The sequence below is a fragment of the Meriones unguiculatus genome, chromosome 7, assembly GCF_030254825.1.
Source record: "Meriones unguiculatus strain TT.TT164.6M chromosome 7, Bangor_MerUng_6.1, whole genome shotgun sequence".
NCBI lineage: Eukaryota > Metazoa > Chordata > Mammalia > Rodentia > Muridae > Meriones > Meriones unguiculatus.
In genome coordinates, this window is record NC_083355.1 from 40,859,227 (window position 1) to 40,873,406 (window position 14,180).

General features: G+C 38.9%; 1 protein-coding gene across 8 annotated transcripts in view; it reads right to left on the minus strand.

Annotated features, from left to right (window-relative positions):
- Nf1 (neurofibromin 1) overlaps positions 1–14,180 on the minus strand; it is a 236,597-nt gene that overhangs the window by 187,209 nt on the left and 35,208 nt on the right. For all 8 annotated transcript variants that reach the window (XM_060387188.1, XM_060387187.1, XM_060387184.1 and 5 more), the window contains exons 2-3: positions 5,081–5,224; positions 2,989–3,072 (exon numbers count right to left, since the gene is read on the minus strand). In XM_060387188.1, the coding sequence (XP_060243171.1) occupies positions 2,989–3,072; positions 5,081–5,224 (228 nt within the window). The remainder of the gene's footprint in view (positions 1–2,988; positions 3,073–5,080; positions 5,225–14,180) is intronic.

The following is a 14,180-nucleotide window of genomic DNA, read 5'->3' on the forward strand; positions in this document are numbered from 1 at the left end:
CCTCCCCTTCCTCAGTTGGGCTCCTCCCTTCTGGGAAGTCTGGAGTCCCTGTGAGCTCCCAATGGACTTTACTCTAATATACTGGTGAGCACACTGTACCCTTTGTTTCTAACACCCAGAGAGATTCCCAGGGGCCACATGATCTTCGTACAACCTGACCAAAGTATACATTATGCACTACAAAGACCGCTGAGTTAAGCCACTTTAAAGTACATTGTAAGCATTATAATATCTCAGCCCATGTACATGTAGGCTTATCCTAATAAAGAGATTCTCCAATGTAATTTCAACATAATTAACATATCAAAAATAGTAAAATTCCATGTATCATTAATTCCCCATCCATATCCTATGACATTGAAAAATCTCTTTCATGGCTTTCTATTCCATGAGGATACAAAAATGATTTCCAGATGATAGCAGCTTCAGTTTCTTTACTAGAGTACTTTCCCCATACACTCCACATGGATCATTTCACATTCCCTGAAATTAACTTTTAAAACTGGGTCAATTGTCTTAGAGATTAGCTGCTTGTTTTCTAAGCAGCCTAACTTAGTAACGTGACATAGTTCTAGGGTTGTGGCTCAGTGGTAGTACATGCACAAGACCCTGAAGACAAGCTCTAACTCCACAATCAAAAAAGAAAGGAGGAGGAAAAGAAACAAAATATAAACAATTTCAATGGGAGACCTAGTCAAGGTAATATGTATTTTCTAACAGTTATACAAGGCATACCAGGAAAATTTACCACCACTATAACTACAATGTCTCCAAAGAATGGCATCAATCACTCTGCAAGATACATTACCTCTCAATTAAAAATATTAATGAAGAAAAAGTGGAAACTTCAAGAGGCAATACACCATCCTACCCAACTCAATCATGGGTGTGCCTGATATACCAGAAATTACAAAGTACTAAGACCACAGTCAAGTTTAAAATCTCTAGCCTCCCAATTCTGCCCCACTATATAATAATCTTTTCGTTCTTCTATTCCATTCTACAAGTTAACAGGGGACACCAGAAGAAAACTGTTCCTATCATTTCATGTATGAAACTTATAAATGCTTCCCAACAATTCTGGAATATGGCCAGAGATCAGTAAATATTAGGAGCTGGAAAGGTGGCTCAGAGGTTAGGAGCACCAGTTCTTGCAAAGGACCCAAGTGCAGTTGTCAGCACCCACACAGTAGCCCACAACCATCTTAACTACAGTCTCAAGGGATCTGGCGCCCTCTTCCGATCTTCTCAGGCACTGCGCATGCACACAGTACACAGACATTCATTCCTGCAGATGAAACATTCATACACATAGAATAAAATGAATGTTTCTTTAAGGACTTCAACATTATGCTGGGCTGGCAGGAAACACAGTACTTACTATATGAGCACTGCTGACCTAAGCCCAATCACCAAATCCATGTGAACGTAACAGAACTGTTGTTCTGACCTCCATATGGCATGCATATGGCATGCATGTATGCCCACACACACAATAGTAATAAATATATAAAAATAAACACTGTGGAAGCTGGAGATTTGGCTCAGTGGCTAGGAGCACATACTGTTCTTGCATGAACTTGAGCCTGAGTTCAGTTCCCAGCACCCATGTTGACTCATATTTCACACCCTAGCAGTTGTTGAATGATATAACTCCAGCTCTAGGGGGATCTAAAGCCTCTGATCTCTGAGGGTACCTAAACTCATATGCTATCAAATACACCTAATCAAAAACAAATTAATAAACTCTTAGAAAAGATAAACATAATGCTTAGATCATTCTCTGGCCCACGAGCTTCCGTAACAAAAGTTCTGTGACATGTTTTGATTTTCTAAGTCCCTGCCTAATCCCAGCCATGTCTACAGATTCTTCCTCTCAACTACACATCAATCCTTGTATGTTAAAACCTCTTTCCTTTTGAGGCTAGAGAGGTGGCTCAGTGGTTAAAGAACTTACTGCTCGTGCAAAGGACCTGAATTTGGTCCTTAGCACCCACATGGTAGTTCACAGCCACTAGTAACCCCAGATTCAGGAGATAGGATGGCCCTTCTGGCTCTGCAGGCACCAGTCACACACGTGGTGGGTGCACACACACGCACACAGGCAAACCACTTATCCACATAAAATACCTTTTAAAAACTGTTTTAAATGTCTCCCCTCTAGATTTACTGTAGAGAACTCATATAAGTAAGAGAGAAGCTATACTGAGTAAAAGCAAAACTCTGTATTCTGTGCTGAATAAAAAAACTTAAGGAATAAACTAGCATATACAGAGTAAGAAATTTTAAAACAGAAATATTCATCATGAATTTATATACCTACCCATGTTTGTGAAAATTTAGGATTAGTAAAGACAAACACTTTATTTAGCAGAAGACATCTTGAAAAAGCTTAAATAAAGTCCTAACTGAAATAAACAGTGACAGCTACTCAGAGAGAACCTGAGCAAGAAACTGTGGTACCTGGTGACTGCCACATGCCTACAGTGCTCACATTTACAAAGTGATCTAGCAGGAGCTACCCTCAAAAGGATGGGTCCAAAAAAGAAAGGAGAGATCCCATTTTCACGGTCTGTGTAAGGCCGCAGCTGTACCCATGAGGAGGGAAAATAAGATTGCCCTTGATCTTCTGATCACAGTCTTCTAGTTGCACAATGCCACAGGGCTTAGTAATATCTGAGAAATTAATTAAATCAAATACTGATTTCTTCATAAAAATCCTTTCTTTAAAAAAAAAAACTTAAGAAATATAAATGGGGCTCAAACTTAACACTCTGAGTAAACATAAATACTATGTAATTTATAAAAGCTGAGAGAAAATTTTCTCTAAATTCTGCACCACCAGGGCAACTGTATTAAAATTCATATTCATCTCGTGGACAAAGACTCTTAGAATATCCCCAGTGTCCATAGCGAACTTTTGGCACTTCAGATCGTTCCTCAGGTTGAAGTCACACAACCAGCCTACTTTAAAATACATTTACTTACCCCAGCAAGACATTTTTCCAGTGTGTCCAATATAATCAACTGAGAGAGATACAAATTTTTTTCAGCAGCTTCTCCAAATATCCTCTAAAAGAAATATATTCAGAAAATTTGATTAATACTCTCTACTATAAATTAGCATACATGAACTATAAAGACTAAAGATCAAGAAAAGTATTAATCTCCCATTTTGTCTTCTACAGTCAATGATACATCTATCATTCCTTTCTTTACCCTAATACTCAAAAAATACATTCCAGGGTAAACAAAAATCGAGGCATTTATTAAAGCCTTCCAATTAGCTACAGAGCAGTAAAACATTTGTGTTTTTAAAATATCTGCAATTTGGCCAGGCACAGTGGAAAGACATCGGTAATCCCAACACTATGGAAATAGTGGCAAGAGGATTAGAAGACCAACTAGCCCTAGGGACATAACAAGTTCAAGTCCAGTAAAGGGTACATGATGTACTGTCTTAGGCAGAAAAAAAAAAACAGGGAAGGAAGAAGGAAGGATAAGAGAAAGGGAACAAAGGTGGGGGAGGATAATGAGTCAACGAAAATTAAAAATAAGTCATGAGTTAGAGGTTTGTGCCAGTCTTGAATTAAGCATTTAGCCATCCCTTCCTAGTACAAACAACTAGGTTAATTCTTATCAAAGCAGAGTGCTAAACATCAATTACAGTGAGCCTTAAGCATTCACTACTTTCAAACTGAACTGCGTCACCTACCTACTTACCAACAACAGATTGACTTCCACAGCATAACTTTTCTTTTAAATTTTTCTATTTTATTGTTGTTGTGTGTGTGGTGCATGTGCTAGCATGGGAGTCAGTGCACCACGGTGCCCATGTGGCGGCCAACAGACAGACAACTTTCAGGGTTTGTTCTCACCTTCAACTAGTATGTTCCAAGGATCAGTGACAATCGCCTTAACCACTTGCCATCTCACAGGCCCTGTAACTTTTCAGTACGTTTTAAGTGAATGCCAGCATCACGGTAGTTTTAAGGAAGATTCCAAGTATACAAATACTGCAGTTTAACTGGGAATACAGCCATATACTCAGACATAAAAATTCTACTACTGTGCTCCACAGTGGGCAAAAAGAGCTACAGCAAAATATTAAATGCATCCTGTAAATCACTTTACATTTTTATAAAAGGTCCTCTGCTTTTTACAAGAGAAAAAATTAACAAAGAAAAACATTGATTGGACTGTCCACACCTCCAATCACCAGTCCGGTGATTCTGGTATTAAACAGCTTTCTGAAAAGGAAATTATCCAAAGATGATGTGACTATAAAATAGTAAAACCAATCCTCAGAATATGGGAAGCAGATTCTGAGTTAAGAAAACCCTGTCATTTGGATGAGTGTAAAGTGGATCACTGGATGTTGTTAGAGGAAGGGAGTACGTGGGAACACGCAGAGGTGCTCATGCTCAAGAGCAGAGGGACAACAGTGGAAGGGATTCCAGCTACAGGATGGGAAGGATGTGATGAAGGACTCAACAGTGATAAAATCAGTCAACCGCTGACAACTGAGGAAAGCTGTTTGAATACCAACTCTCTAACTACTATCCAACCTGTCACAGGTCATGGGAAGGGGAGAGAAAACTCTATTTAATATGGCCATAAAAAGTAATCCCACATTTTAGAAGTGAAAGTTCATAGTTTATTCATTATGTAGTTTGGACATGAACAACCCAGCAAATACATTCAAGGAAGCAGCTAACCAAAAGCATATTAACAGATTCTACACTACATACCTGGAGGAGTGGCTTAGGAAGGAAGAGAAGGGGAGGAGAAATCTATATGATAATCAGTTTACATACAATACAAATGTCATATAAAATTCTAATTCCTGAATAATGAAAGAGAATAACAAATACGACAAGCTTCAAAAGGAAAGAATAAAAAGCTGAAATCAAAATTTTAAAGTTACATTTGTGATTATCCATAAAGTACAGTGACTCACATCTTAAATCCTAAGAAAATATTTCTCATACTTTACAACATGCTACTCCAAACTTCCCAATCAGAATCAAAAGAAAGCAAATTCTCCACAACACAAAAATGCAGTATCTCAAAGACTCACCATATTGTTAACATTCTTTAAGATGGTGGTGAGGCCGCTTATGACCAACGAGAACTTGTATTTGGAGATGTTGATCAGACACTCCTTGTTGTGCTCGGTGCTGACTTTGGTATGTGTGTTTTGCTGTCCGGTTTTTATTGGAAGCTAAAGGGGAAAAAAATAGTAAAACTTTACTCTTCAAAATGACTAAACATGTATTTTCAATGAAAAACACAACATTTTATGAAGTCTTTTTCAGCCATGTCTAGCAATATTCATTCAACCTCTAATTTACAATACAACATGGAATTTAGAGCTAATCCTAAATGATCTGTCAATTTTACTTTTTCCAGTTTTCTTTCTGAAAGTTGTAATCCTCTACCTACAAGTCAACCCTTATACCCAGTGCTTTCCGAGAAGAATGATGACCCACAGAACCAGAGTATGTCCTTCTAGCTACAAATAAAGAAAATTCTGCAACAAATACCATAAGCCTTTACTGTATACACTGAACTCAAGCATTTAATGAACTACAGAGAAAGGAAATGTAGGCTGCAAATCTCTAATCGATGGAAAACAGCAGCCATTTGTTTAAATACAACAAACTCTAAAATCAGGAACAGAGTTAAAACTGACCCCAGTAAAGATAGCCAACCTATAACTGAGGCAGTAGCAATGCAGCCAAGAAATTCACTTCACAGGAAAGTCTTTAAAGGGCTCACATTTACACCAGCCTGTGGATGAGCTCAGACCCACTGCACAGAAATGCGGCTCTACTCCACTCAGAAGCATAATTCTGTACATAAGCATCAGAACTCGGCACTATTCCTAGACCCTGCTAATGCTGAAAGTGAAGCAAGTAGGCTCTTCTGTGAAAACCACACCCAACACTATCTCCACGGTGCAAGTAAAGATGAGAAGAACAAGTGATACACCCAGGTTTTTGCTAAGTCAGTAGGAGGTGATTAATTTGACAACAAGGAAATAGCAAATATAGAGGGGATGGAGTTAGGATGTAAAGGAGGACATGTTCAGAGTCTATAGAATTACACAGTGAACTATAAAAGAGGAAGAAGATAGGAGGTGGTGGCCTTTAATCCCAGCAGAGGCAGGTGGATCTCAGTGAGTTCAAGGTCAGCCTGGTCTACAGAGTTCCAAGACAGCCAGGGCTAGGCAGAGAAACCCAAGTCTCAGGGAAAGGAGAAAAAAAAAAAAAAAGATTGCGTAAGAAAAAAACCCTGAAAACTCAAAAAAGCAATTTTAGAAAGTGAAAATGTCAACAACTTAGCTTGTGAATTTTCCCAGCCCCTCCATACAATCAGCAAAGAATCAAGAAGAGTAAAGCTGCAAACTCACATATCGACAGATAAATGAGAAGACAAGGTTCTCCCAAGCACAAGTGTGCAAGTGTGTGTGAAGTGTGCATGTATATACAAATGAGACCAACTTAATATAACACTAGGATGGTGTAAGTATATACACAAAAAGCAGCAGAAAACCTAATGAATGAATAGATTTCCCCAACGTCAGTACGTTCTCCATGAAAACACAGCAAGCCAATTTAGGAAAAAACAGGGCTATTTTGAACACGGCTATGGCTATGAACAGACATGTACCATGGGCCCAGGTCAAGTCTGAAGAACTGTGGCACTAAATCCCCACTAACAGAATTCCCTGCAATGATACTCTGTATCAGCAAATGACCAGACCTCGCCACTAGCCAGCTCTCTAATCTACTGTAACATCTGCAACATGGGGAGTGCAGAATGATTTTATTTAAGTTTAACTTTAAGTAGCTATAGAAGATGCCGCTAACAAACCCCATTAGGCAATAAAGCTCTGAACCGTTCAATTGAAGAATCATTTATTCCAAAAAGCAGCCTACATTGAGAAAAAAAAATGTAGAAATTAAACTCCAAGTTGACCATAGGGGTAAAGTAATCAACTAATGGGATTAGATAAAGGCAAATAAGAAAAAGGAAGGTAGCCAAAAGAACTCCAAAAGAACGAGACAACCTTTTGTTTTTGTTTTTTTTTTTAAATGAAATTAACTTCACCACGTGGGTTGTAGGAATCCAATTCAGGTCATCCAATTTGTCGGCAAGCACCTTTGTGACTCCCTGGCCCCCTAGACCTTTATTTCCCTCCTTAATGACGGTGCCCAGGCTTGGACACCCTATGTCCTCTATTGCTTTCCCATGTGCATCTGCTCAAACTCTGTGCTCATACACTCCCCATCCCACCACACAGAAGAGTCACACAGCCCACCACCCCTTTCGGGGCCCGCTCAGGTACCGACTGACACCCATTTCGGGCCACCTTTCTCATAAAACTCTACCCTTACCCCATTCGGAGTTTGGCTAACCTGTGGCCTACACTCCCCTTCTTCCCTGTTTAAGGTGATGTCCTGTCTCCCGTCTGACCCTGCCGAACCTGCCTCAGTGGACTCTGTCTTCTGCTGGTTTCTTCCGCAGGGATGCCCTTTCATCCTCAACCATGTTCTTCCCCAAGCATGTACAGACACCGCCTTGCTCTGATTTACCTAATGGATTTTGTACTTTACAGAGGGAGAGAAGAAAACAGAAGAGCCAGCACTGTATGACTGTAATTTAGGTTGGTAAGAGACAGGCTCCTACTGGGGTGGTAGCTATCTGCAGAATCTAGAAACGGCATTTGGGAATTGGCTTTTGGAGCTTCAATAGTGGTTGGGTAAAAAGGTTCTTTATTTGTGAATCGAGTATGAATAGGTTCTATAAGACTCAAGGCTTCTGTTATGGAAAAACTTGGGTAGCTGTAAATTCAGAGTAGCAGGAAAAGAATAAACTAAAACTCAAGTATTCAGAGAAGAGTAAGGCTGGAATTCATTTCTTGGCAAAATTTGTTTGGTTCCATGCTAATACCTTTGCTTACAGATGTGTTTATAGTATCTATTGTTTTTAAAATGGTAAATACGTAATATCAATATTAAATTTCAGGCTGCTATTCCACTCTGTCCAACTTTTGTGATTAATATACTATTAGCTTAACCATATCCTACCGTGTATTCCTGGCTTAACAATTTGCAGTTAGCATACTTTTCATTTAACTTTGTTATAGGTATAACATCATTGTTTGATTGCCAATTACATACTTACAATGACATTAAAATGAAAACAAACTTCATAATGTTAAGTTTATTTAGACTATATAAAGCACTATTACACACTTAATATAAAACCAATGACAAAGAATCCTCTGGGAAATGTGTTTAACATAACCAGCTATAATATTTGGGGGTATAATTTTAATAGCCAGATAGTGGAGGCTCATGCCTTTAATCCCAGCACTAGGGAGGCTGAGGCAGGTGGATGTTTGTCAGTTTGAGGTCAGCCTGGTCTACAGAGTGAGTTCCAGGACAGCCAAGGCTACAAAGAGAAACCCTGTCTTGAAATAACAATAATGTATATATCTATGCACCATGCACACACAATGCCCTTGGAGGCCAAGGAAGGGAGCCAGATCCCCTGGGACTGAGCTGCTGTGTGGATGCTGAGAATCAAAATAGGTCCTCTGGAAGAGCAGCCAATGCTCTTAATCTCTCAGCCTATTCTCCCGCACAGAATACACCTTTTTAGTGTGTTTGTTTCTTAATAGCTAAAGATGATATGCTGAGTGTTCTTCCTCCTAGTAGGATTTTTTTTCTTTGCTTTTTTCCAATACACTAAGTGAAATGTAATGTCATTCCTAACTCAAATTATCGTCTACGAGGCCTTTTAGAAACTCATTAGAATGTACATGGAAACAAACATTTTAGCCTGTGACCTTTTAAAGAATTTCTGAGTGAAACTAAAAACAAACTACTCATTGTTCACAGTTCTTTGCTTAATGTTAGACTTTCTTTTAAAGAAACCCCTATTTGTTGAGATCTTACAATAGCTCACAATTTGTTTTAAACACAGATAATTCATAAGTGGTTGTTTTCTTTATACGGTCTAAAACTGTTATATTCTATTTTATTCAAAGATACTACAAATTCTACTATATCCAAAGATATTTAAAATATACCACAAAGTATTTTTTAGAAATTTAATGTAGGGCATGGTGGCGCATGCCTTTAGTCCCAGCACTCAGGGAGGCAGAGGCAGGTGGATCGCTCTGAGTTCAAGGCCAGCCTCATCTACAAATTGAGTTGAGGACAGCCAGCCACGGCTACACAAAGAAACTCTGTCTCGAAAAAAAAGAAAAAAAGGAGGGCAAAAAAAGTTTATTTCACTTTTACCCAGTTATGGAAGTAATAAATGCTCACTAAAAGCAAACCTATAAAAGAAACCAAACAGGCCTGGAGAGATGGCTCAGTGGTTAAGAGCACTGCATGCTCTCCCAAAGGACCTGGGTTCAATTCCCAGCACCCACACGGCAGCTCACAACGGTCTGTAATGCTGATTCCAAGGGATGTGACATCTTCACACTAACGCACGTAAAAAATTAAATAAATTATTTAAAAAAACAAACTCTCAAATACAATTTATTTTGCTCAAAAATTTTTTACTCTACTTCTCATGTACCCCAGACTCAAACTCACTATTGCAGCCAAGGATGAACTTGAACTTCTGATCCCCCTGACTCTACCTCCCAATTACTAGAGTTACGAACATGTTCCACCATGCTCAATTTTATATAATGCTACAGACAGAACCTACAACTTCATTTATGCTAAGAAAGTACTCTCTATCAACTAAGCCACATCCCCAGCATGCCTATACGATTCTTGTAACAAATGTAATTAGCCACATGTAACAAATATAATTAGCCACATGATAAACTGTTCAATGCATATCACTCATGCATTTTAAGTTCCTTGGTAGTCGAAGGTATCTTTCTCAGAAGTCATTTGATCCTTTGATTAGGAGGGTTTTTTAAAATTCATTCATTCATTTTTGTGTGAATGTCTGTCTGCATGTACATCTGCACGCCTGAAGAGGGCACCAGATCCCTTTATAGATAGCCATGAGCCACCTGTGGTTATGGGAATTGAACTTAGGACCTCTAGAAGAGAAGCCAGCCAGTATTCTTAACTGCTAAGCCATCTCACCAGCCCTCATTAGGAAGGTTTTTGTTTTGTTTTTAAGACAATTAATAAACGTTTATTGAGCAAAAGAGTAAACCAGGCATATTACATTGCCTTTCCTACCGCCTTTAACAACAACCTTTTTATTTCCAGGGCAATGTGCCTCACCCTGTGACCCAAGAGCAGCAGGCAATCCCCGCTAGTCTACAGACTAAATACAGTTTAGTGAGTTCACAGGGAAAGACTCAACAACCATTTTCTTTGTCTATATTTTAAAACCTGAACTATAAAATAACCTTTCCACAATAATCCTATTACTTCCTTAAGAGCTGAAAATCTCCATAATATAAACTACAAGGCTCTTGGTTTAATCCTTTAATCAAACATTACTTCCCAGGCAACCAGTAAGGCAATATCCTCCTCGATAAAGTGGCTCTTCAGAAAGACTTACATTTGGAGGGTCAACACCCAGGAAGTTCGCTCCCTCCAACCTGCTCTACAGAAAGCACGCACATGCACAGGAGCTTCCCACTATCCCTCTCCCCACTTTACAAAGGCATAATTAGCAAATAAAAATTTTATGTATTTAACTTATATAACATGATTTCAATATCCCGTGAAATCGTAACCACAATTGTAACAGTTTGAAACAGGTTCACATATCTGAATATGTGGTTCCCAGCTGGTAAAATTGTCTAGAAAAGATGAGGTGTGGCCTTGATGGAAGAGGTGTGTCACTGAGAGTTTCAAAAGACTCCTGAAATTCTCTGCCCCGTAATCATGGATCAAGATGTGATCTCTCAGCTGTTCCTCTGCTCTGACTTCATGGACTCTCACCTCTGAAAACATACGCCAAACTCAAGTTTCTTTCATAGTCAGTAACAATCTGAGGATATTTTCTTACTTTTATAGAACTGGTTTGTGTTTGCTCGATTCCTGTATTTTATATTAACAGACTTTGTTTTTGTTTGATGGTTTCAGGCTATGTATTTTTTTTTGTTGTTGTTGCTTGTTTGTTTGTTTTATTTTTATTGAGACAGGGTTTTACCATGTAGCTGGGGTTGGCCTTGAACTTGGTATATAGATTAGGCTGGCCTAGAATTCACAGAGATGCTGTTCTCTGCCTCTAAATGCTGAGATTAAAGGCATGTGCTACCATGCCTAGCATATATATATATATATATATATATATATATATATATATATAAAGTGTTGTTTTGTCTTGTTTTTTCCTTTTCCAGGCAGAGTTTCTCTGTGTAGCCTTGGCTGTCCTACACTCAATTTGTAGACCAGGCTGGCCTCGAACTCACAGCAATCTGCCTGTCTCTGCCTCCTTGAGTGCTGGGACTGAGGCAATGTGCTACCACTGCCTGGCTAGTTTTGTTGTTTAAGTTATGCTGTATGTGTGTGGATCTCTGAGTGGGGATGGTACATCTGAGTGTGATACCCATGGAGGACAGAGGTATAGGATTCCCCTGAAAGAATAGTTTAGGCTTTGGGTGTGGGTGCTGGGAAACAAACCAGCAAGTGCTCTAAACCACTGAGCCATCTCATCCGACCTCTTACTCTATTTTTTATTTTTGTGGTGCTGGGAACTCAATGCAGGACCTGACTACGCGCTAGGCAAAGTCGTTCTCATGGGGTTTTTGTAGATCTTCAGTGTTCTTACCGTTTCCTTCTCACCAAAGGTAACTATGTTGGGTAATGAGTGCATTAATTAACTTGATTATTGTCATAGTTAGTTTCCTACTTCTGTGATAAAACACAGCTGCCAAAGTAATCTATAAAAGAAACTTCAGTTTGGTGTATGCATGAAGACAGTCTCTCACTGTATAGTCCAGGCTGACCTGGAATTCTAGATCTCCTTGCCTCCTGAATGCCAAAAATTTTGTAAGTGTATGACACTGCTGAACTTGAAAACACATTTTCTAAGTATTATTGATCCAAGGCTATTAGGCTAACTCTGCATTACCAGGGTTTTGTTTTGTTTTTTGGGTTTTGAGGTTTTTGGTTTTGTTTTGTTTTGGAAAAACAGTCAAGGCTCTTCTTAAGCAAATAAACAAAAAAGAAACATACCATGAAGAGAGAAAAAATACTTAACACATGACTTATGGGCTGGAGGGATAACTCAGTAGTTAAGAGCACTGGCTGCTCGTCCAGAGGACCCAGGTTCTATTTCTGACAACCACATGACAGTTCACAACCTCCTATCTGCAACTCCACTTCCAAGGGGACCCAACGACCTCTTCTGGCTTCCAAGACCACCAGGCACACATATGATATACAAACGTGCATGCAAAAAATACACATATTTTTAATTACTGACCAATTCTAACATGTAATGGAAATAAGAAAACATGGAAGGAAGACATTATCAAAGAAATACACAAGAATTTCCTGTTCTGAAGCACACAGTCTCCAAACGTAAAGATGCCCATTTAGTATCCAATCATGCATCATTAAGCTGCAGCACAGAAAGATAGCACGACAAGAAATGAAAAAGTAAAAAAACTGCTGAGCAAGTTATAGGAACCAAAACAGTGTGTGAATCAGCCCTTACCTCAGAGAAAAACTGTTGGAAGTTGGTGTAATGCTAATTACTGGCACTCAGAATCTGGTTACTGCCCCCGGGGTACACCCATCCTGGTTCGTGTAAACCTGCCTAAAACACTATACCTGATTGATTCATTAAAATACCCACACCTGGGCAGGGCGGAATGGGGTAGGCGGGGCTAGGTTCCTGGGCTTTTGAGGATGGAAGAATCATGAGAATCATGGGACGGATGGATGGACAGACTGAAAGAGAGGAAGAAGGAAGACGCCATAATAGGTTAGCCTGGATAATGAACCATATGGGGGCCAGGAGGAAGAACTCCAATAATGGTGAGAAAAGGCCCAAATGAAGAATAAAAGCAAGTATTTATACGACTATGGATGGAAGATAGGATGGTTAAGGAGGATGGCATTGGATGGGGGCTGGAAGATGGATGGTGAGGATATTGAAACAGTGAATGTAGGAATATCTGCCCGGCCCAAGGTAACTAAGGCAATCATAAATCTAACAGGTGTCTGTGTCTCATTATTTGTAAGAGTAGGTTAGATAATACCGCTACAATAATCATAGGGCTAATAATAAATATAGTCCAACAATTCTAATATTATTTATTTACAACAACAACAAACCAACAGCAATGAAGAAATGCTTCCAAAACTCTGGGGAAAACAAAACAAACAAGGAAACTTTCTTACTAAAACTTACTGGCCAAACAAATGATTAACGAATAAAGACTACATACCCTCCTAAACGTGCAGTCTCGAGAAGCACTGCCTCTCATTCTCCTACCAGAGCTAATGCTGTCTATAAACCATGGATGTTAACAAAGAAACAAGAACAATTTCCAAAATAATGATAGAGAGCCCAGTATGACAGGTACATACCAGACCTAACAGTTAACCCAAAACAAATGGGAAGAAATTCTCAAGAAAAATGGAATGTATTGGGCACATGGACAAGTTTTATCCTATGCAAACAACAGCACTGGGCCCATACGGATAAAAACAAAACAAAAACACCAGCATAAAGAAAACAAAGCAAGTGAAACATTAGGCAGCTATTAATTTTAGGATATATATAAAAAGTTGCACAAGAAAGTAAGTTTAATCACATCTCATTAAATGGGTCAGCCTCAAACAGTATTAGATACATCTAATTGTAGAGACCCAAAAGATTGAAAGAGGTATAGGAAAAATCTATGAAGTAGTGATAACTGAATTTGTAAAACTGTTTAACACTGATAATTTTAAATTCCAAGAAGTCTAAAACCCCAAACAAGGAATTTTTAAAACACACACACAAACACACACCCCTCTAAACCATTTTCATGAAACTACAAACAACAGAAAAATAAACATAGATCAATGAACAAAGATGGGGCAACAAAATAACTCAGTAACTGTAGCTATCCCCAAAGCCTAACAACCTGAGTTTGATTCCTAGGACCCACAAAGCTGTCATCTGACCTATACACCTGTGTGCATGTACTTACGTGTACGGACAAACACACATGCTTGTGT